General features: G+C 27.1%; 3 protein-coding genes across 7 annotated transcripts in view; 2 read left to right on the top strand and 1 right to left on the bottom strand.

The window, feature by feature from the left end:
* Nucleotides 1–203: 203 nt before the first annotated feature.
* On the top strand, nt 204–10,096 carry Ranbp21 (exportin-5-like protein Ranbp21). Of its 2 annotated transcripts, XM_089222433.1 has the most exons (3): nt 204–478; nt 618–857; nt 6,102–10,096. In XM_089222433.1, exon 3 carries the CDS (start codon nt 6,117–6,119, stop codon nt 9,705–9,707), a length of 3,591 nt encoding a protein of 1,196 aa, XP_089078559.1. In that variant the 5' UTR covers nt 204–478; nt 618–857; nt 6,102–6,116; the 3' UTR covers nt 9,708–10,096. The 2 variants fall into 2 exon arrangements, with proteins under 2 accessions (XP_089078559.1, XP_015373974.1); XM_015518488.2 differs by lacking the exons at nt 204–478; nt 618–857 and adding an exon at nt 5,555–5,868.
* A 642-nt stretch (nt 10,097–10,738) lies between these two features.
* On the bottom strand, nt 10,739–15,775 carry LOC107168924 (UBX domain-containing protein 1). Its single transcript, XM_015518481.2, has 7 exons — nt 15,576–15,775; nt 15,440–15,493; nt 15,098–15,220; nt 14,663–14,914; nt 14,383–14,605; nt 13,946–14,126; nt 10,739–10,971 (listed from the first exon to the last, which is right to left on the bottom strand). The coding sequence occupies exons 1-7, from the start codon at nt 15,629–15,631 to the stop codon at nt 10,925–10,927; spliced, it is 936 nt and encodes a 311-aa protein (XP_015373967.1). The 5' UTR covers nt 15,632–15,775; the 3' UTR covers nt 10,739–10,924.
* Nucleotides 15,776–16,149: 374 nt separating this feature from the next.
* The window catches only part of LOC107168921 (uncharacterized), a 23,048-nt gene continuing 14,686 nt past the window's right edge, over nt 16,150–24,511 (top strand). Inside the window, exons 1-7 of one of the 4 annotated variants that reach the window (XM_089222430.1) lie at nt 16,153–17,122; nt 17,275–17,350; nt 19,365–19,709; nt 20,175–20,595; nt 20,659–20,854; nt 21,236–21,411; nt 24,264–24,413. In XM_089222430.1, coding sequence (XP_089078556.1) covers nt 19,627–19,709; nt 20,175–20,595; nt 20,659–20,854; nt 21,236–21,411; nt 24,264–24,413 — 1,026 coding nt within the window. In that variant the 5' untranslated portion in view covers nt 16,153–17,122; nt 17,275–17,350; nt 19,365–19,626. Of the gene's footprint in view, nt 17,351–19,364; nt 19,710–20,174; nt 20,596–20,658; nt 20,855–21,235; nt 21,412–24,263; nt 24,414–24,511 lie in introns of all 4 variants that reach the window. The other 3 variants (XM_089222432.1, XM_089222431.1, XM_089222429.1) reach the window with 3 other exon arrangements.

Below are 24,511 nucleotides of genomic sequence, written 5' to 3'. Positions count from 1 at the left end.
GGTAGCAAACAGGTTCCCTTTCTTTGATTTTTTTTTTTTTAGTACACAGTTCTCCGTTCTCCACCGCTATAGATAAAGCGCTACAAAGAGTACAAAGTACAAGGCAAATTGAGACCGGGGCATGGCTTTAAAGTAAAACACCAAAATTATTGTAAATACTAAAATACCTACAATTGTGAAATTGTTTATCGTTTATCTGTCTGTATATTTTATTATTTATTAACATTAATTCTTATAAGTGATTAGTCTAATGAGTTACCTATGGTAAGTAGGTATTATAGGTTTGTTATAGGATGATTCCGATGCGTTTTAGTGCAGTGTTTGTATATACATTAAACGCGAAATTAAAAATCTGGCTCAACTTTATTGGATATAGCTCCGAACGATAAGTCAGTTATGATTTATGAACTATGAATAGTCACCTATAAGATTTATAATATGATGTATAAGATCCACGAACTACAAAATAATTATCTATGTACGTGAACTGTGAACTATATTAGTTAGTAATCTTATACTATTTTAATTTATGCTAATAAAACATAGAACCAACACGATTATGCTTTCCATATAAATTCCAATCCATCTCCATTATCAGCCGACTACTGTCATTACAGATACTGGAATGTGGGTGGTGATGATCAATGGCACCTAAATGAAATATTACCAAAAGATAGATGAATTCCATTCTATTATATTGCACTTGAACTATATTATAAATTTCTGCTGAACGAATATCTGAGATTGGAAATCAAGCAGCTGCAGCCTGCAAGTGGCACACTTACGAATCGTGAACGTATTTCGTTCCCATACAAAAAACCAGTCCCCATCAATTAAGATAGGACGATTGGATCCAGGTATTTTGAATTACTAAATTTAAATCGCTATTTTATATTTCATTTAAATTTCAATTCTTTTTATGAAAGATAAAATGTCAGTAAAAACTAAACATTTTAAAATATTAGAAAATGTATTACTTACAATATAACTTTCATTAGTTTAATTTAACTTTTAGTAACTATATGGGACGAATTGATCGATTATTATTTTTTTTTTTGTAAAAGGAAAATAAATAAATATGTTTTTGTTAACAAATATAAATATTAAGTAGAAATCATGACAAAAAAAACTTACGAAAAATCGTTCAGTGGGTACCAAAACATGTGTTAAATATTATGATATTAATTATTAATATAAGTAAACTTATATAAAAATGATTACACGTTTAGTGCTGGTACATATCAGAGACGGATTTACACAATTGCCGTCCCTAAACAATTTTTTTTTGCCGCCCCATTACGACTTAGTAAAAAAACAAAATAACGAAATATGTAATCTATGGTTAATCTATAGTATGGTTAATCTATAGTATTTAGATAATATACGTTCCGGCGGTCGTTCGATTATTTACTTGGACGTTTATTGTTATGTATTAGTATGTATTATAAAATAATGAAGAAATTATATTAACAAGAATATTATGTTATACAAATATTAAACATTTTCATTTTCCATCCTTCTAAGTAATCACCGTACATAAGAAAATCAAAAAGAAACCTAGAGTATATTTTCAATAAAATATTGGCCTAAAATTGCCGCCCCTAAAAATTTGCCGTCCTAGGCAACTGCCTACTTTGCCTGACGCTAAATCCACCACTGGTACATATACACTTACCATAATTATTTATGTTTTGATATTTCAGTTATTATTTGTTTTGAATTTAAACTTTCAATTATATTTACGTCCCGGAAATCAATCTTAATAAATGACGGAAACAAAATGTTTGTTAATCCACTCTTACGTGTTTTCCGACGTAATAAAAAACATGACAAGTTATAAAGGTTTAAGGTTTAAAGCCATAGAGTAAAAATCAATCAAGCTCATAAACCAAAAAGTAAGGACCAATATTCTGCGCCATAGAGATAATAAAAAAATGTGAGCTAGTGCCAGGCACATAGCCAGGATTTTATGTTTTTTTAGGGGGGGGGGGGTTCGAAATAAATTTTAACAAAATTTTTATACATGATTGATATTCAAAACCTTTTATTTTTTTCATAAACTGAAAGATTAAAACTTTTATAATACTTACACTCAATGCTCATGTAACAATGTGAATGTAAGATTAATATCTCATGAAACTATGAAAGACATTGCTGTCTGCTGATATAATATATATTTAAAATATAAAATGTTCGATAACATGCCCGCATAATAATGTTATTATTGTTATTTTTTTTTTATAGATAATTAATTATTAACGTTATACGACATTGTTGACTTGTGTAGACTTTCCGCGATAAAAATAATATCTTATTATTTTAGGAGATGGTCACAATCGTCATTCGTTGTCAGAATGTTTAAAAAAAAATAAAAGAACAAAATTAAATCTTTTGAAGCATAATAAAATAACATAATAGTATTATAATAATTCAGGGTACGCTCCGAACAAGGCGGGCGGCTAAGCGATAACGATACATCAATCTATTAATAAAATAAAAATAAAAAATAGTATAATATTATTTAATAATAATAAGTGGTTGTCGTCGTGGTCGACCCGACGCACGGCGCGATGCGCAACCAGACAATATATAAATTAGTAAATTTAGATATAAATGATATAATTCAAAATTCGACCATTCTATGGTTTATTTTTATACCACAAAACAATAAAAAATATTTTTTAATAACAAAATATTTTAGTTTGATTTCAATTCTAAAGATCGTAATTTTATACGAAAGAACGGAAATTTTTTTTTTTTTTTGGTGGGGGGGGGGTCCAGACCTCATGGACCCCCACTCTGGATACGTGCCTGGCTAGTGCAGGTCGCCACTGCTAGTGGATATTATTGTTTTGATGCGCATTATAGGTGCCGTGTATAACTCATTGTAATAATGAATGATGTGTTGAATTTAAAATCAATGATGTAAATCATAGTTTACGAAAAAAATCCCATTACATATTAGTATATTACCCCCAAATTGTGTTACATATTTTTAATATTTTTCATTAGAATTAATTCCGTTCCCTATTTATAAATGCTTAATAAATATACTATAATGCTATATGCTATATTATGTGCATTGTGCATCTTGTAATAATTTGTTCAAGCTTTCTACTCGCGAATAAAAATATGTATGTTATTATATCTACATAAATGGAAAAAACTTAAATGAGCCAAAAATTTAAAATACCTACCTATATAAATAGCTCAAAAGAATCAAAATATTTTTTTATCTTAAAAACTAATTTCAATATTTAGAGAAGATTTCAAGTCTATAGAAATTCTATAATAGAATCGTATACAATTCTTCATTTTTAAAATTTATTTTGTACAAATGACTAAAAAATATATTATTTAAAAAATATACATCGTTGTAAACTTGTAAAACCAATACATTCATTGCTCGGATGATAATCTAATATATTATATATTATAGTGTATATTGACAATGCTAATATTTGAGAGATATTACCGTCGATTAAGCCCGTGCGCAGGATAGTATAATGAGGGTTTTTTAAAAAAAAAATGTACATATTTTACACATTAATAATTAGCAAAATTTATTATAACATATTTATATTTATTACAAATGTTGTAAGTATCTATATCAAAAGTTATATATCATTACAAATAAGATTATAAAATATTATATAGGTATAGCTACCTAGGTAATAGATTAAAAATGTATAACACGATTTTTTTGGTTAGAGTTTGAATCCCCAAACTATTCCCCCCCCCTTGCGAACTGGCCAGCCGTCGATCGTAAGTATTCTGAAAGTATATTCATGATATCCGTAGTGTAATTTTATTGTCGTTCCACACACGGTCTAATTATTATCAAAATTGAATAAATTTTGATTTTTAATTGTTTTAGAATTGAGATTTTTAAAACCATCATATGCAAATTATTGAACTATTATTTATTACTATTACTATTGTAGAAATCAATAAGAAAATAACTTTTTTTTCAATAGTAAACACTAAACGGTTGGTATGAAATATTACAACTAAACTAGTTGGAGGAAGTTTTATAAATATTTCAAGATTACAACTAAATACAATATTGTATTGTCAGCTATAAATTATAGCTGATATAAAATTATACAAAATATCATACATATACATAACTTGTAATGCAATTTGATCGATTTCTGTAATTTTTTACACTTTTTAATTTTAACAATACGATAACGGGTCTTCATTTTTAAAGTAACATAAGTTTCAATAATTCGACTCTTTTATGTTGTTTCGAGTGTTGTTTTGAATACCTCTCTAGTGTTACTGAAGTAATAATATTGGTTTATATATTATATTAAATGTATAATATTTTTTCTCCACATTAGGGTAACTTAATTTTTATATTTACCGATTATTTTCATAATATTACTAATTACGAACTGGTCAATGGGAATTTTTTAACCAAAAAATGGTATCTGGACATCTGATAGACATAGTCCATGTGTATATTATTTTCATCATGGTTGACAGCATAATATATCATCGGTTCTCAAACTTAACAAATCCATACACCACCTACACAGTTTGAAAATTTTTATGTACCACTTGATCAAATAATCTTTTTTTTTTGCTTTTCAACAATTGAAAAATGTATACTTTATTTTACGCATTGTATAAAATTTTATTTTAAAAGGAAATACAAAATGTTGATAAATTAAGTATTTAATGTACAAGAACAAGTATTTTTTAAATTATTATCATTTATCAATACCAAATAAACAATTACTATATAATATTTAAGAGGTCGTAGCACAGTCATTTGTTGTCTCCGTATTATAATTTACAAGAGCGTATCATAGCGTGTTTACGGTCAGCAGATCATGTTTGGCTTCGTTAGTTTAAAAATTAGAGTGAATCGATCTATTATGGAACATGATGGTAAGCACATTATCTGTGTTAGTATGTGGTTTTTGGGTGATAGTTCAATCCATAGAAAGTTTTTCGTACAGCATAGATTAAAAATGGTCATAACACACTTAAAAAAACTGAATTATCGTAAAAAAAACACACATAAGCACAGATCGAACCATCAAGTTTCATAATTTTTTAAACCAACGAGGCTACACGTCGTGATCTGCCCATCGCCTGAGCCTAAATTTGGCATGTTGTGTTACTCGTTTGTAAGACGGAGACAACAAAATGCCAGTGTTACGTCCTCTTAATGCAAGGTTCATACTAGTTATAGACTATTTAATCTATAAATCTTGTTCTTAGTGTACCAATTGAGCTTTCAGCGTACTACAGGCTACAGCCCACAGGTTCAAAAATACTGAATTAGTTACCTCAACTCTCAAGAATTTTTGAATATTTGTATTCATTAAAATTTAAAAATAGAGTGCTCATGATAAAAGATAAATAACTGAGTGATAAAGTAGTTTCCGTTATCTCGAGTTACCTAAACTAATTGTATAGGTCTTTATGCAGCAAGCTGCTGGTCTTATGCGCGGTTCACTCCTATAATTGTTTATACTCTTTGACGGTATGGATGATAACGGACGGCAACTGTTTTACTGTTTACTACTCACTTTTAACTTTACAGACTGTACCCACATTATTATCCGTTGATAACACGTCTGTTGGTCGGAATCGAACATGCGGATTGCGGATGTTCACTTAATGCTCGTTTCTCGACATATTTTTACGGGCCAGGTTATAATGACATTTCATTTAGGACTTGAGAGTATATTATACATATCGTGTACTTAGATTTTACGGCCAATTTTGAAATATTTTACGCGTGATCAAACTTAATTTGCTCGTTGTTGTGTGGCCACGTCCGCTCGCCTCAGGAAAACTATGGGCGAATTTTGAACGATCGTTGCAAATCAAGTACCTATAAAACGTTATGTGAGCTAAATTTACATACACTATTAATATTAAATCCTATAAAAGTGCCAATACAACAAATAGTTGTATTAATAATGCATGTGCATTGGTTGATTTTGTTGTATTTTTTTTGATGTTAATTAAAATAATTTAAAGAATTGATAATTCCTTTGTCAAATAGAAATTATTTTCAATCGAGTTTTCTAAATATTCTGATGAAAATGTACTTAAATATTTTTTTTGTTTAATTTCAGAGTCCGTTAGTCATCATGAATCTAGACACACCTATAGAGACGGTGGTTCAGCAGCTTGCTAATGCTGTTGATCTGACCATGGATCCATCTATATCACAAGAAAAACGTCACGAAGCCTACCGTTTATGCGACAGTTTTAAAAGTGAGTTTCCACTTTGCGTTCAATGTCAGTGTGCTTTATATTTCACTAGCGACAGCGCACAATACACTGATATTGTACGACATTTTGGCTTGCAACTCATGGAACATTGTATTAAATTTCGATGGTACCAAATGGTACAGGAAGACAAATTGCTCATTTTTTCTACTATAATGAGCCTGGTCAATTCTGCTTCACCAACACTCCAAATAAACTATTTGAAAGATGCTCTTGCTAGAGTTGTTGTAGAAATGATCAAAAGGGAATGGCCTCAACATTGGCCTGGAATGTTAAATGAATTGGAATGTGCTACAACATTAGGCTGTTGTCAAACAGAAACTGTGATGCTTATATTTTTGAGGTTAATTGAAGATGTTATCTTATTGCAAACCGTCGACAATGCGGCCAGACGACGAGATATTAGTAAAGAACTTCAAATGAGTATGTCAAAAATTTTTCCATTCTTCATAAATGTGATTGATAATTACTGTAGACAATATTTAGAATTCTTAGGTAGAAATGAACAAAATGCAGCAAACGCACTTATCCGAGTAATACAACTTGCATTGGCTAATATTGGAGAATTATTTGAGTTTATTCAACTCTCACATGTGAATTTTAAAGATTGTTATATAATCACTGTTTTATGCTCTTTATTAGATGATTTTAATTTTAGACAATCTGCTGTTGATTGTTTACTCATATTACTTTCAAGAAAATGTAAAAACGAAGAAAGAGAATGTGTTGTACAATTACTTGATCAACCTTTACAACAGATATATTTGGTAGTACTCAAGGCAATCAGTCAAGAAGCAAATGAAGAAAATAATATATTTTTAAAAACATTATCCAAAGTTGTATCAATGTTGAGCTCTGTGTTATGTGCTTTCTGGAAAGATAATAAATTGCATAATTTCAATGTTGAAAAATCTGAAAAAATACTGTTTTGTTATGTTGACTTATTACAAGTTTGTTTGGCTCATGATTCATTGAATGTCGTTACAAATATTAATCAAGCGTGGTGTACATTATTTAAAAATACTGAAATCAGTAAGAATATTTTACTGAAACAAAATTACATTCCAAAATGGTTTTTGTTAGCGTCAAAAAAATTAATTAAGTTAGATTACAAAAATTTAGATTCATTCACCTTACTTGATTTTACAGATGAAGAAAGCTATAATACAGTCTTTTATCACACCCGATCAGAAATTGTTGAAACAATCAGATGTGCTTCTGCTATTGAAAATAATATTATGTTTTCAGTTACAGAAAACTTACTTAAGTCGTGCATGGAAAAAACATCATTAAGAATGAAAGTGATTCCTTTTTGTGAACAAGATTCAGCTGAGTTTCTAGAATGGGAAGTAATGGTTTTAATATTAGATGGTGTGATGAGTAAATTAACATTAACTCTGGATTCTGAAATTGTTACTAGAGGTTTGAAGCTAATTGAATTGTGTTTAAATTTTGAAACAAGAGATCCATTAATATTGTCATTCCTTCTTTCATCCGTGTCTGCATTGTTTGTATTTCTAACTTCAACATCTTGGCCTTCAGAATATCTTCATGCTACACTAAATAAAATGTGTGGATATCTAATACTTGAATGTCATCCGGATGATCAAATGTCTGTTCCAGTCAAAGATTTAAAATTTCATTCTGCTTCTTTGTTTATTAAACTAAGTATCAAATATCCGAATTTGTTACTGCCGGTTTTTGATAAGCTGTGTTCGTTAAGTGATCAACTACTATTAAAAACCAGTAAGACTGGTGATAATCTTGCAGTATGTTTACGTTTGCAAGAGTCACTTCTTGTGCTCAACAATCATGTGCCAGATTTTTATAAACAAACTCAACTAATTAAACACATTTTAGAACCTTGTCAATTAATGTGGCAAAAAGTACAAAGTATTGTATCTGGACCGCCTGAAGGATTATTAGCATATTTAGGACTCGATAGGCCACCAGTTGATTTTGATTCTGATCCGTGTCTGGAAAATCGAAATCATCTATCTCACTGTATTAATGTATTAGCCAGTGTTATGGCTAGAAGTAACACAAATTCAAATTTATCAAAAATTCCAAATGTTTCACCAGTTACTGAACATGTTTTATTACTACTTCCAAATGTTTTTTTAATAATAAAAAATTTAAACTCTTTATGTTCAGATAATGTGAAAAAAATGATGCATCCTAGTTATACTTCAGTCTTAGAGATATTCCCTCAAGAGCGGGAAGCCTTACTTGGAAAGAACATTGTGTCTGAAAAAAATGACCCATTTCAGATATTTAGACAAAAACCAAAACCTGATCCGGTCTATAAAGTAAAACTAGCAATTTTAAATGCTTATGAAGGATGTTTAAATGTTTTGGGAAAATCGTGTGTTTTACTTGGAGATCAATTTTATGCGCTACAAAATTTTGCTCCAAGTTTTGAAGCAACCATTATGAGTGATGCAGATTCATTACCACATGTACGCATTAGAACTGTTATGAAGAATTTTATTAAACCTTTTCTTATCAACTGTTCAAGTAACTATTATGATTCTGTTCTTATTCCTATTCTAAATTCCTTTTTAGCTCATATGTTAATACGCCTAAGTATTACTTGGAAAAATATACCAGAACGTGAAGAATATGATAATAAAGATGGAGATTCTGAAGAACTGTTGGAAGATATGATGATCCGGCTTTTAACTAGAGAGTATTTAGATTTAGTACGGTTAAGTTTAACTAGTTCTAATGAATCAAAAACGAGCCCTCATGGAAGTGTGGAAGAAATCCCTAATAGTGATTTATCTGAATTAGGTAAAAAACTATTACGAAATGAACAATCTAGGCACTTGATTGTGGGAAGTATTTTAAATGGCTTGTCATGGAATACATCTATAAGTCAATTTTGGAAAACATGTCAAATATTTCGATGGGATAATAGGCCAGTATTACATCCCTGGTGTGATAGCCAGTCTAGTTATAAAGCAACGTCTTTATCTCAAATTGTTGTGAGACATTTGGCTATTGAGGATGAAAGAACTGCCATGACAATTGCACCTGATTTGATGATAGCAGTCTTAGAAAGTCTTCACTGGTTTGGACATCATGATTCTAACATGGGTCCCCTTTTAGCTACATGCCTTACCATATATGAAACGTATCGCAGTAAAAACAATCAGTTATTAGAAGTCTTAAGAAAATTACCTGAAATAAACTTGGAAACATTGGAGCGTTTTGATAAATGGGTGATGAGCGAGGATTCATTAAATAACAAAGTAAACAAAGGTAAACGTGAAATGTTAAAAAAGATATTAGCTGGTTGTATTGGAAAAGATGTGAGCCAAACTCATAAATGCAAAGCTGAGCTCAGAGACTTGCCCAAGGTTATTGCCCCGAAGATTTGTACAACAGACTTATTAGAAAACGGCGATGACTTGAATATAAATAATTTACAAGAATACAAGTTGTAGATTATATTTAACATAAATCATTTTTTATTCATTTTTGTTGTTATTGTTTTATTTATTCTTTTTTTAAATTAATGAAATGCCTTTGATGAGGTTATACTGTACAATATAGACTATACTTGTAAAATGTTTGTATTACGCAATACTTTAAAATATGTGTGTGTAATTTATCATTGGATTTTTAATTGTGAAAAATGCATGTCTAATATTATTTGTGTATATATGTGCATATTGAATTCTCTCCCTACTCTGCAAAATTTAAAATATCTGTACGAAAATTAAATCAATAGTACTTTAATGTGGATTTATTATACTTCTTTCATTTCTGCCTAAATGTTAATAATGATTTTATAAATATAATTATAAACTAATATAATATGTATTGAAAATAATTATTTTTTTTTAGTTTCTTAACACTATCAAGTTACCTGAATGTCCTTAAATAAAGCCAAAGTTAATATTTTTACATTATAATATGGTATAGTATTATAGTACTAAGACGTTTAAGATTCCAGTCCACTGGAAGTAGTATTCCAGTCTATCTTCCAGTTCTACTGTTGTAGTATCAACTATTTTATTAAGATACTTAAATTAATTTTTAATTATATTATTAAATGAACATTGTTTTATTATGTTTTTACCAATTAATAATTTGTAATACTGAGTATAAAATTACTTTTCTAATCAATACAATATATTAATAAGTAATAATATGGCCTGTTTGTACAAATGACATGTATTTTACAGTATAATATAGATACTTATAATTATTAAAATAATCTTAAAAAGAAGTGGTAAATTCAAGTTGAACACGGCTCAGTTGATATGCCAATCATTCAAATTGAATCAAATGTAAAAAATATAAACAATTTAAAATGAAGGTACTGAGTATTTTATTACTGACATTTGATCTCTAGAATGTTTGAGATTAACTATAATAGACAAATGTCATGAATATAGAATTTTTTTTACCACTATTGATATTATTATTTTTACATAATCTAATTGATGTACTAAATGTAAATAAAACACAATTGTATATCAAAGTTTAAAAATGAAAATCTTTATTTACCTTTATGATAATATGTTTTAAACACTATTTTTAATCATTATTATACATGACTGAACAATTAACCAATCAGTTCCATAGTGCTTACAATTAAAACTTGATTTATTAAAATTTTGGAAGATAGATATTACAAAAATAATAATTATTAATTTTATTGTTGTGGTTTAGTCAATATTAGAACAGCACTTGGTACCAAACCTAAAAAAGATGAACAATGAAAAATTAATAAATTAAATTAAACTTTTTTCCTAGTTTTAGGAACAAATGCACATTACCACCATTTTTTTTTTTAAATTTATAGTAAAGAGTTAAATAATTAGGCAACCATAGTTTGTAGCTCATACTTAGTTTTAATATTTAAGTGTTTTGAATTTCCTAATTTGATTGCATGCTGGATATCCAAATACATACATTTGTCAGTTAAAATATAACAAAAATTTGTTTTCTACACTATGTGTTTTCGATTAATGGAAATCATGAACTTTGAAACTAAGTCCAAGCAGCTTCACAACTGTTTCTGCGCCAAATGCTACATATAAAGAGCAATAATTTTTTGATTTAGTGTAGGGTGGCAAAGTGCATTTTAGTCAATTTTTTTTTAACAGTATCTATTGTACAACTATAAAAAAAACACAATAACACGATAATATAAGTATATGATTATGACAGTGGCGTAGTTATGATTTTGTTCTGGGGGGGGATATATAATTTATTGGCTAAACATAATGTGGGGGACTTTGCCTCCCACACCCTCTAACAGTTCTTTTAATTTTTTTTAACATAATACTATACACAGTTAAATTGGTACTTATTTATTACCGCCAGTACCTACACCGTATACAATTTAGTATCTCTCCACCACTTTGGTTGTTATCGCCCCACCATAAATAAAATAAGCAATTGAAATTTTAAGAAAAATGTATTGTGCTTAATACTTATCCATTAAAAAAAAAATAGTAATAAAAAATAAAAAATGAAAACATGTATAAATTACACTATAATTTATAAAAAAGATCCAATTTTCCAATTTTCATTAATCTTATATCAGTATATAAGTCAATGCATTAAACATAAAAAAAAAAATAAGACTCTGGGGAGGGATCTATCCACATCATCCCCCCCCCCCCATAACTACGCCACTGGATTATGAATATAGTATTGGATAAAAGTTAAAAACAGCTATTAAATAAATACAAATGTATTTATCTGATATTTAAATAGTAATAGAAGATAAACATGAAAGAAATTTAAATAAGTAATACATAATATTAAAAAATGAAATCAAGAGGACGTTACACCAGCATATTATTATGTTGTCTCAGCTTAAAAAATAAAATTTTTTGCGCAGAAAGAACCAAGGAATGAAATTTTCACTACATAAAAGGGAGGAATTTGGCTGTGAGATTTGTTTTTATTATTTCCATATCGGAACTAAAAAACTTATTTAAGTTTGAAAAATTCAAAAATAATTAATTTTGAAAAAGGAACTTTTTTTTTTATAGGTGATATCAAAAAAAAAAAAAAATTAAAAAAAAAGTTTCAAATAATATAATGTTTTCAACTATATTGCATATCAAATTGAAGTCTCAACTATCACTATAGCTCGGGGTGTGTACAAAAACTCAAATCTAGTTATCAAGCGTCATTTTAACTTCACTGATAATAATTACTATCTATGAAGATGACAAAATCGTTGCTAATCTTGTAATACTTAATTGAATGTTATGTATTACTAGTTTACAAGCAATAGGCAAGGCTGGGCAAGTTAACTAATTATTTTAACTCGTTAAGTTAAGTAAATACAAAAAATTTAAGTTAAGTTTAAAGTTAAAAGTTAGTTTTCTTATTTATTTAACTCGTTAAAAGTTAAAAGTTAATTTGAAAAAAAAGTGACTTAACTTAGTTAAAAATAAGTTAATTTTCTTTTTTAGTACCTAACCTAATATATAATAGTACCTAAATACATTAGACCATTGGGTTTAAATTTAATTATTTGCTCTGCAGGCTAAGTTATCCATGTACTTGTAATTTATGTGAAATTAAATATAACAACTATTAAATTAGTAAGAGTATATTATCTCTGTATACAAGGAAATTAAATAATATGTTTTTCTTTTCTCAAAATAATAATTACCCCTATTATGGTCCTATAACATTTTTGTTTTATAATAATATATTATATATATACATATTATCTGCGAATAAGCAGAATAAAATAAAATATTATTATTACTCGTAAATCGTTTCCCAAATTTTATATAGATAGTTGTACTTATACACGTTATTCTAATATCTATTGAAATTTCAAAACACTCAAATTCATGTCGTGAAGTATTTGGTTATTCCCACAATTATTATTTTTTTATATATAATACACACATATATATATATATATATAATATCAATAAGTTATAAAAATCAAAATATAATTATAAATATATGAAATTTATATTAGGACAAATTAATAAATTAACTCGTTAAGTTAAAAGTTGTTTAAAAAAAAGAGGAAACTCGTTAAGCTGGAAGTTACTATTGAACATAAAAGTAACTCGTTAAATAACTTAGTTAAAAGTAACTTAACTTTTTAACTCGTTAATGCCCAGCCTTGGAAATAGGTAACAAAAATATTTATAAATATATATATCATTTGGTTATACAGAGTTATATGGTTTAGAGTACCACTGGTAATGTAGATTAAACTCTATTCTAACTAATCATATTCAAACGCATACCTGAATGGTTCTATTCTTTGCAAAACAGTTTTTGCTATATTATACACTTATAAGACAGAACAGGAATGGGCTGATCAATAGTGGCACTCCTGGCAAAATAAAAATTTGCCCCCTCCCTAAATTTTCAAATTTAACTATATCAAATTTTGTGTCCCCATTCCTACTCCATATTTTGCGCCTCTGGCAGGCACCCACCTTGCCAGGTCCTCGGCCTGGCCCTGAGAAAGAGACAACAAATGATGGTGTAGCATCTTACTCTTGATAAAATTATGAATGTGATAATTTATTACTACCAATCAAAAGATAGTACACCAATAGTATGAAATTCTTCAATATGATAATAAAACCAAATTTTATACCAGAAAATTGTTATTTATAAATTTTTAAACCATAATAATTAAGTATTGGACTAAGAAAATATGATATAATGTTCATTTTACCTAATTGATCAAGTGGTTTTTCATAATCATCACTAGTAAATACTTTTCTAGGAAAGTTAGTCATGAGACAGAAAGGAGCATCACCATCAGAACGATTTAGTTCAATATAAACTCTCACAGCAGCCATCATTTCTTTAACATTAAATGTTTGAACAATCGTTTGACCATTTGTTAGACGAATCTAAATACCAATAAATATTAATTAAAATTAAAAATGTATTAGGTTATCAGAAAAAATATAATTTAATATAATACAATTAACAATATGATGAGGTAAAATATTGCTTTGAAAATTATATCCAGTCAACAGGTATATTAATAATGTTTAATAAAATTTAGGAGAAATTAAATGTAATCAATAAATGTAGCTCAATTTTAAATATGTAATAAGTAATAACTAAAATGTAAATTTCAATATGTATATTAAGCATGTTAACCTGTAATTTTGTTTCTGTATAATCCTTTGTTTGTTTTTGAGGACTCATAGCTATTGGTGACACTTGTTTTGGTTGTTCTTCTGCGGAAGCTTGACCATACAATTTTTTTCTAGCTAATTTATCTGCTTCTATTTGAGCTTTAACTCGATCACGAGCAATTTTTTCTTCTTGTTTTTCACGTTTTCTTTCATCCATAATTTTTTTTATGTTTTCATCTTCAAGCCTAAATAAAAAAATGTATGAATAGAGCAAGACATTTTATTTACACAAATCATTTTACTTCTTTTTAGCGGCAGCCATTTCTTTTCCAGAGCGAATTCGAATTTTTTCTCTTTCTAATTCTTCTTCTTTTTCTTTAGCTTCACGTTCCTTACGTTTTTCCTTTAAACGTTCTTCTAATTTTTTCATTTGTTCTTTTTTTTCTTCTTCAGTTAATGGTTTCTTTTCTTCTGTCGATTCTGTGAAATTACTATGATTTGATTTCACAGCATGATATTCTAGTGCAGCAGTATCAGTAAACAATTTTTTACAGCTAGAAATATAATGTTTAATATTGGTTGTAATCACAAATATTTAAGGGAACATTTTGATAAAAAATATTGAATTACAGTTGGAACTTAATTGATCTAATATTATAAATTACAAAACTAAGATCCATCTCAAATTTTGTTTAAAACTAGGTATAAATCTGTGCAATTTTAATTAATTATCTTACTCTTCACATTTATATGATTTAGCTACTGTTGAAGATGATGTATTTGTTTCTGACTTAGTGTTTGAAGTAGAACCTTCTTGAGAAGTTGATGGTCCCATTTTATCATCATTGTGTGCCAATAACCTTTACAGATAAATAATATGTAAAAAGTCATACAAAGATATGTTTGAAATGTAGCATTTTAATCTAATAATTAAAGAATACAATAGTTATCAGAATTCATCAGCGATTTAAGTAAAAATATTGCTGAATAGTAGTGCATTAGAAATTCAATTGTATATTTGTATGTTTAATATTTTATAATACTGATGGTACATCTATACACAAATGAATAATTCTTACCACTCCATGGCAGGTTCAACACCTTGATTTCCTGTCATTGAAACACTCTTTTCACTGTAACAAAACATGCAAAAAAAAAAATTAGAAATGTTTTCAATCAGATAGAAATAATTTTTGAGTGTATGTATAAACATACGCTTTTTCTTTCTGGAATCCCATGTCAATGAGAATCTGAACGGTTTCTTGAGACATGATTCAATAAATTGTTAACGGCAGAACTATAATAAAATTAAAAAATGAATACAACTGGTTTTAATATTTTTTTTTATTTAATCAGCATGATAATCGAAATTTAAAACGTCTTTATCTTTTAACTTGAATACAAAATTATCAAAATGATACAGATTTTCGTGATTTCTGGTTCAATGGATCCTCGATCATTTCCGTAATCTGTACAGATAAAGCCGAAATCAGGTATTAGGTTTTATTTCCGACAGTAGCTTCATACTTGTCAATATTGCCACAGGCACAGAACAATATAGGTTAATGGACACTCGATCAGCTGATCGGGTTACTGTAATATCCCTACGGTTGAAGTATTGGAAATTTTACCGTATCCGTAATCTGGTTGAATGTTAGCAACGTGTATCCCTCTTTGTTACGAAATTTTAAAAACGGATACAACGCAATGGCCAGGCGGGAGGCGCCGAGGCGGCAGCCGCGGTGGCAGCATGCCGGCATTAACCACCGTTCACTTGCCAGTTGCCAATTGTCATGTATCGGCTGTATCTGTATCCCGTACTCCGTAGTTGTGGCGTTTTCATATGTTATTACTTATTAATTTATTATTCAATTTTTTTTGTAATTAATAATTTTCATTATGGTTGTAAAGTGTCTGGTATGCCCTAACAAATATTAAGTTTTAAGAAGGCGCTACACCCTCATGTGTTCTTTGTTTTACAAACGGATGCGGGTGTGTAGTGCCCTCTTAATGTAATATATTATTTTTTATTTTTATTTTACTTTTTTGTTAGGTTAGTATCTATATCCGTCAGTGGCGTACCCAGGATTTTCGAATGGGGGGGGCTAAATCTATATATCGGTATTCGGTACCATAATAAACACAACGTTTATGCTTTGCTTATACTAGGTCATTGTTACTAAAGATAATACGTTGTATTCAATACCGTTTTTTAGAAATATCATGGTTTGTACTTTGTCTTTTTTAATATAAAATGTATTCCAAAACATGGCCAATGGGAGGGGCTGAAGCCCCCTAAGCCCCCCCCTGGGTACGCCACTGATATCCGTGGTTTTATCTATCCGTATTTTTTCGTACTTATTACATTTTGAGGTTAGAATAATGTATACAAATATGTTACCGTAGTGGTTCATGCGACAAAATATGTTATTCCATTCGATATATGATAAAATTTTATCGATACTAGTTCAAAAATAGCCTACAATTTAAACGTTCGACATAAATTAATCGTATGCGATAATTTTATCATTTTATCGCATGCGATAAATATGTCACATAATCTATAGCTCATGATTAAAGTTAACCGGAGTTTAATCGGCTGAATTTTCACGGTTAAATATCTGTTATCAGCTGATTAAGCGTAATCGAATTTTAACCGTGGGTCCGTGGACGGTACAACTACTGGCCCTAAGTAGTAATCGTATCTTGTATCTTGTATCCTGTATCCACGAGACCACGGTCCACGACAGAAGTTGGGAACAGTAAGTTATCATTGATTGACGATCGTAGTATTTTTGTGCATGGTATTGAGGTCTGAAGTCAGAATTATCAAAATTGAATAATTGTTGAATTTCAATGTAATAACCGAAAAATTTATTTATTTGACGACTTGATTCGCGATTGGCAATTACAGAGTTGGAGTTACTTGCACAATTTCAGTTCTTCATTCCAAGCATTAGAATCAAGGTTCAGTTTATAATTGTTAGTAGGTATGTTTCATAATTCAATTTTGGTAGTTTCTCTTATTTATTTATTTCTAAAAATCTAAAACACAATTCATTTATTGGTGTCAGTAACTAAAACATATCTGTTCAAATATTGCGTCTTATAAATGTGCCTGCATAATATGGTTAAAACATGCGTAATTTAGTTCATTCAAAGTAAAATAATATCTATATAGTAAATGCCTAATTAATTGATTTGTTCAATATTCGGTTCAACATAACATAATATAATATAATTACTGAGTAGTGAGTAATAATATTTTTAATGTTTCTAAATACAAATCAATATTTTAAGAGCACATTAAGTTCAAGCTATTGTAAGTTGATACTTATAAAATATTTTTACTATCTTATGATGCTAACTTCAATAGTAGGTATTTAAACTTAAATATATGTTATCAAAACTATTATTTTATTTTAGGTTACCATAAAAAAATAGTGAATTTATGTCTTAGTAAGATTATTATCTAGTCAATGTCATAGGCTTTTTACTAAATTTTTTTTTATAAGAACTTAATTTACTCTAAATTTTAAACTAACCGAGCTAAATCTGATATGCTAAGCGTAAAATTTAATGCTACATGCTTGTTAGTTGGAAACATCACATGTGAGTATATTGTCCTCTTAACAATATTTTGAACAATAAATAATAATCCAAAATTATCAAAGTACTCATTATACGATATAAAAGTGATAGGTAATTACAAGTTTAATAAATCCAATTTGAAATAATTAAGTGATTAGTAAATTATCAAGTAAAAACAAAAGCATACCTATTCTATTCATTATTCATATAAATCTTATATTATTTTGTTATTGTTATTATTTGAAGATTTCCAACTTAGGCGCTCTCTTAAATGGCCTTAGAAACTAAAAATTCTGGTAAGCCAAGACAAGTAAGGGGTACTACTGCATTCAAATATCGAAACTTGTATGTGTTTGGTGTATTTGCTGTCAGTGGACTTTCTTGGTTCCTGTTTGAGTGAGTTTTTATATATTTATGTAATATTTGATTAATTTGAATTTGAGAACTAATATTACATTAGACTTTTTGCCAATTACTATCCTAATTTATACACTTAAATTAATAAAACTAAATATATACCTACCTAGGTCACTATTTAAAAATATTTTAAAAAATGGGGGTTTTCAGCAGCACTAGGTATTAAGGCAAAATACAATTTTAGAACTGCATGTGATGTAAGTACCTATTTTAATATCAGAAAATTTCAATAAATATGAATTTAAAATATTAAATGAATATAAAAAATGTTCTTCAATACTAATAATGATAACTAAATCGTGAAAAAAACATAAAACTTAACTAAAAATGTTATTTTAATGAAAAGTTAATTAAATACATACATTAAAATGTTAAATTATTTTTATGCAATTTATTAAAAAGATTTAGGTTTTAAAGAACCAGTAAAAGTGGAAACCCATGTACTATATGCCTATACACACATTGAAAAAAAAAAAAAATTTAAATTTAATAATTTTGAATGTAGTAGTTAAATATATATATTACAATAAATTTTATATTAAATATAATAATATATAATTAAGTTAATATCAGTCCATTGTTTTCTATCTTTCAAGAAACATGGATAAAACACATTCATTCAAAATCATTTTATGTTTTTAGAATAAAATCACTTATTACAAAAATCAGATATTAAAAATGTTATTAATAGGTATTTTTAGGCTTTAGATTACTCAAAAACTATAAAAAAACAATTTTACGTGAATAAGTTGTATTAATATGTCGCATATTGGTAAGAGAGAAAACAAGTATTGTGCGAAAATTATGAATTGTATTATTTCAGATCACAAAATAACATTGATAACACTGGAGATATATTGTAGATTATATTCTATGACTGTACAAAAACTACCTATATATTTAAATTTTGGTTAATTTTTAATTTTTTTATCTAATTGTAGCTACATGTATTAATCATAAAATTATATTTTTAATCAATTTTTTTTTCTCTTCTAGACAATTACCATCTACAAAAATTCTAAATGAAAAAATCAAAAATGGTTATTGGGATCGCACTCCAGAAGAAAATTATAGATTAGAAATGATTAAAAATAATTTCAATCCTGATACAAAGAGTTTAATGGAAAGAAAAAAAGAAATTATGTCTAAAAAAGATGATTTTTCACCATTAAAAATATAATTTTTTCTTTTCTTTTAATTTATCTGTTTATTTGTAATTAATCATAGTCTTTAAAAATAAAAATTTTATAATTTTAAAATGAATTTATTTTCTCAAACTAAATTAACATTAAAATTAAAAAAGCAAAACAGTAACAGTACACTATCTAATGTTTCTACAAAGTAAATAGACCAGTTTATTTTGTATTATTTATGAAAATAAAGGCACTTGGTTATCTTCCCACTGCTTGACTGTATACATTGGTGATCAAATAACAAATTTCAGGATTAATATTTGAACACAAAATTGTTATCTATAAACATAATTATGTGCTTTCTGACTGTTTCAAACGTTGGCAAAAGTGAAAGTAGACTTCTCAAAAAACAAGATGAGATTAAATAATACTTTAAATACAATACAAGTTTTATTTTATTTTTTCTTATCAATTTTTTTTAGATTTTTTGACTATATTATTTTCATCATAATCACATTCACATTAAATTTTATATCTTTTTAGTATTGGAATTATAGCAATAGTTAATTAGTTAACCCAAAAAGCCTGAAAATATTGATACCAGTGAGCCATGGGAAAATAACCAAAATAAATTTAAGCTCCAAAATAATTTTAATAATTTTACTTTTTTCAGTAAATGTCAAGATTTAACAACTACTGATTCTGTAAAATCTGAATATAATAATTTACCAAATAATAGTATGTTATCTGAAAATGATAGTTTTATAGAAATGTTGCATACTGTTCGTCCTCAGGATGAAAATATAACTATGTCACAAAATGTTTTTAAGACATCTCCAGTTCAAAATGTATCTGATGTCATAAATGAAAGTAAACAATGTCCAGTTTGTTTACAAATTATTGATCTTAAGCATTTTATTAACCATGTAAAATCTTGTGGTACATCACATAATTTATCATCTGAAGTACTTATAAAAGCTGTGGATCTTCAAGAGCGCCAAGCAGTTGAAAGAGAGGCGCTAGGATTACCTAAATTGACAAAAAGTAAAGATGTTAAAATTAAAAAAAAGAATACAAAACAAACAAAGTTAAAGGTATAATATATTTATATTTGATTTATCAAATATAATAGTAAAATTACTTTCATTACGTTTTAGATTGGAAGTGATTCTAATTTTGATTTGGCTATTGCTATGTCTATGTCCTTACAAGAGTCTAAGGAAGCTGAAATTATAAAAGAATCTGAAAACCTTTTAGAAGCAGGCTTAGAAACCGAGGCCATAGAAAAAAGGAAGACATTGGAAAGCTTTGGTTTTATATCAAATCAGCCAATTAAATCTAAATCTAAAAATTGTTAGTATTTATTTATAAATATAAGCTTATATAATTAATTTTAGACAAATATTACTTGATAAGTTCACAGTTTTTTTTTTTTTAAATATTATTTATCTAACTTATAATATATAAGTTAGGTTTGGTGTACTAATAATGATGTAAAAAAATCATTAATATTACAATTCTATTTATAAGCTATACCAAAATATGGTTGAATATTTTTGATATTTATTGAATCTTTCCTAATATTATGTCAATATTTGAATACAAAAAATATAACAATTTTAATGTTGTTATAAAAAAATGATATTCATAATATTAAAAAAACTGTTGTCTACTTGTCACTAATTTATGTATTTTATATTTAAATATATATTTATTTTAATTGTATTTTCACAGTTTATAAAACCAATTCTTTGTTATTCAAGCAAACTCAAGAAGATCGTCAGAAAAGAATTACTGAAAAAGTAGCAATGATTCTTATAGACTGTGATACATTGTCACCAGAAACATCTTTAAATGACTGCCCCAATATAAAATTAAGATCCAAATATTTAAACAAAATAAGAAATACTGTAAGTTATTATTGTTGATATTAATACTAAATAGCCAAATTTATAAATATTTATTTATAGTTAAAAGATGATATTGTGGATTAAGTTCTTAAAAGACTGAAATTTTATAACTTAATGTTTAAAAATCATTCAAGTTTTAAACCACTTCAATTAATTAAGATTTAAAATAAATAGGCTGATAACGGTTCTACATACTGCATTTATAATAGTTCTTAATATTATTTTTATTTTTAAGTTTTTAAATTCCTTCTATCAATGTCTTGATATGTAAAAAATCTTACAGACTATTTAAAAAATGTGTTACTACTAAGCTTGGTGAGCGATAAATACAAACTAAGTTTAATAGTTTAATACTGAGTTATTTAATAGTAAATTAAAACATAAAGAACTACTCAGCTCATATTTAGATATCCATAATATTTTTAGATTCTGAGAGGAGCGTGGAATGTATTGGTTTTACCATGATGTGTGTATTATTATTTTTTTTTCTAGTTAGTACTTTGAGGGGGGGGGGGATCCTAAATAATCGAAATAAACAAACTAAAAATTAAGGGAAAAACAGGAAATTTTACGCACAATCAGTTTTCGACAAAATCAATTTTGGTTTTTGATGTAACTTTAAAACCAATGACCATAAAAAAATTCGACTAAAGTTGAACTATTCATAGGCATATGCAATTTTCGGTCATTATTAGTATTTTTTAAATTAATAAATAAAAAATGTATTTGTTAGGTAGAAAAGCTTGAAAATGTTAACACAAGATTTCAGACATATTTTTACAATAGCAGGTAAAAATAAAAGACATTTTTAGTAACAATTTTTTTTATAAGCATTTAAAATTTGAATTTTGACAAAATACGTAAAAATTAAAAAAAATCGAAAACTATTTTAAGCTAGAAATTCATTAAAAATTTTCTTTTTAAATCTAAGCTTTTCAAATTTAATACAAGATTCCTTACAAGTTTGTCAATCTTTATCACAAAAAAAAAAATGTCCTCCAGACATTAAAATTAAATTTTTATGAGCGTTTGAAATTTAAATTTTTACATCATGGGATTTTCACTAGATTTCTTATTTTGGTGCAACTCTAAAACAAATGACCGCAGATACTTGAAATTTTGACGCAATGTTTATATAAGCATTTCCTATATTTGATAAAAATTTTCAAAATATTTTGATTAGTTTTGAGCTGTTTACTGACATTTTAATTTCTCAACTTTTTTAGTTTTTTTTTCAATAAATATTGATAAAAATGTATTTGTTTGGTAGATAAGCTTGGAAATTTAATACAGGGCTCCTGACACATGGTTACAATAGCAGCTGAAGAATATTAAAAATACAAAGACACAATTTTTTTTTTATAATTATTTAGGTAAAGTTCAAATTTGGACTAAATACCTAAAAATTACGGCAATGTTCAAATTATCTTCGATAAACATTCTTAAAAGTTTTTCTTTTTATATCTAAGATTTGAAAATTTTATACATGGCGCCTAACATATTTTTATAATAGCAATTGAAAAATAAAATAAATACATACTCACAATTTTTTTTTACAAGCATTCAAATTTTAATTTTGACAATATACATAAAAATCATGAAAATTCGTAAATTATTTTATGCTAGAAATCATAAAAAATTTTCCTTTTATATCTAAGTTTTGAAAATTTTTATAATCTATAATATATCCTAGATATATAGATAGACCTAACCTAACCGTTTCCGTTCAGAATCGTTTTTCGTATACAATGATATAATATCATTGAATTCAAATTTAATTCCATCCATTACAGTAACCCAGTTGTAACCTACTATAGCAGAGCAACATTTACGACTTACCCACTTTTTTATTTTGTCTGGTTATTTGGTCATTAATGAATATTTTGTTTTTTAGGAAATTCATATGAATTTTATTAGCTAATAAAATAATACTATTTTTTTATATAGTTTTGTGTTTTTAATAAAAAAATTTGGAATTGAAGTATGTAAATATTTTACCGTCCATGTTCTTATATGTTTAACCTCTAAAAGCGTCAATAATATCACAATCTTCAACATCACACTTTAATGACTTTGCTCATGTTTTTACCACCTCAATATTATTATAGTGAATTATTTGTTAATTATTTTTAATTACTGTTTTGAGAAATGTGACTTATTTTTTAAATTTATTACCACATTTATGTTTGTAATTTAGTATTTAATTTTCTATATCAGAAGTTTTTTTACTACCTCTTCTAGACTAGCATTAAAATTGTCAATCAAATCAGAGCAGATACCAAAAGATGTCTCATTTTTTATTTAACATTATTAGAAAGAGTTTCTATTTTACGCAATACATTATTTAAATCATTTTTTACCGAATCAAGATTGTAATTTTCACTTCATTCATTGTTAAGATAAGTGTTAAATTTCTTATGAGATGAAATATTTTCAAATTGGAAGTTTCGCCATTCCAGTTATTATTTGCATATTAAATTATTTTAAGTTTTGTATATGTTGTATGAAAATCATTGTTGCATATAGTACATGCTATGTACTGACGTCTCGCAAAATAATTTAAGGTCTTATTATTATATTGTATATTAAAAATAATAATTAGTGTAATAGCGCGGAAAGTTTTCAAGACTTCAATTTTTTTAAAATCAACTACATGCTTATATAAAAAAAAAAAAAAAACAATTGTGATTATTTTCTACTTTTTATTAGATCAGATTTTCTACCAGAAACCATACTAAATGCCAAAGATAAATTTTTATACTCCTTAAGTGATGACATATTAAAAAAAAAATATGTATTATATATGAAAAAACATATATTTTGAATAAATATATATATTTTTATTTTTATAGGATTGTAAACTCTGGAAAAAATCAGTACTTGAAGAAGATAATGTATTAGAGTTTTATGTGAAAAATATGTCCAAGTTTTTAAGCTCCGGTGAAAGCAATGGTTTACAAAATATTGTTAAATTTCCTTTACATCTAAATACTATGAAACAGGTAATTATAAATTCAACAATATACTTCAAATTTGGTTTCAAATTGTATTATATGTATGGTTTTACCTGCTTATGAGTTATTTTTTAAAAGTACATATG

Source organism: Diuraphis noxia, unplaced genomic scaffold (genome assembly GCF_037042655.1).
Source record: "Diuraphis noxia isolate RWA-SAM2 unplaced genomic scaffold, SU_Dnox_SAM2 contig0003, whole genome shotgun sequence".
NCBI classification, from domain to species: domain Eukaryota; kingdom Metazoa; phylum Arthropoda; class Insecta; order Hemiptera; family Aphididae; genus Diuraphis; species Diuraphis noxia.
Note: the sequence above shows the minus strand (reverse complement) of the source record. Positions and strands in the feature narration are given on the sequence as shown.

Coding starts and splice junctions, on each gene's coding strand:
- Ranbp21 (XM_089222433.1), top strand. CDS start 6,117: ATGAATCTAGACACACCTATAGAGACGGTGGTTCAGCAGCTTGCTAAT.
- LOC107168924 (XM_015518481.2), bottom strand. CDS start 15,631: ATGTCTCAAGAAACCGTTCAGATTCTCATTGACATGGGATTCCAGAAA. Junction 14,606..14,662: donor ATGGCTGCCGCTAAAAAGAA/GTAAAATGATTT, acceptor TTTTTTATTTAG/GCTTGAAGATGAAAACATAA. Junction 10,972..13,945: donor AAAACCACTTGATCAATTAG/GTAAAATGAACA, acceptor CATCTTTTTTAG/GTTTGGTACCAAGTGCTGTT.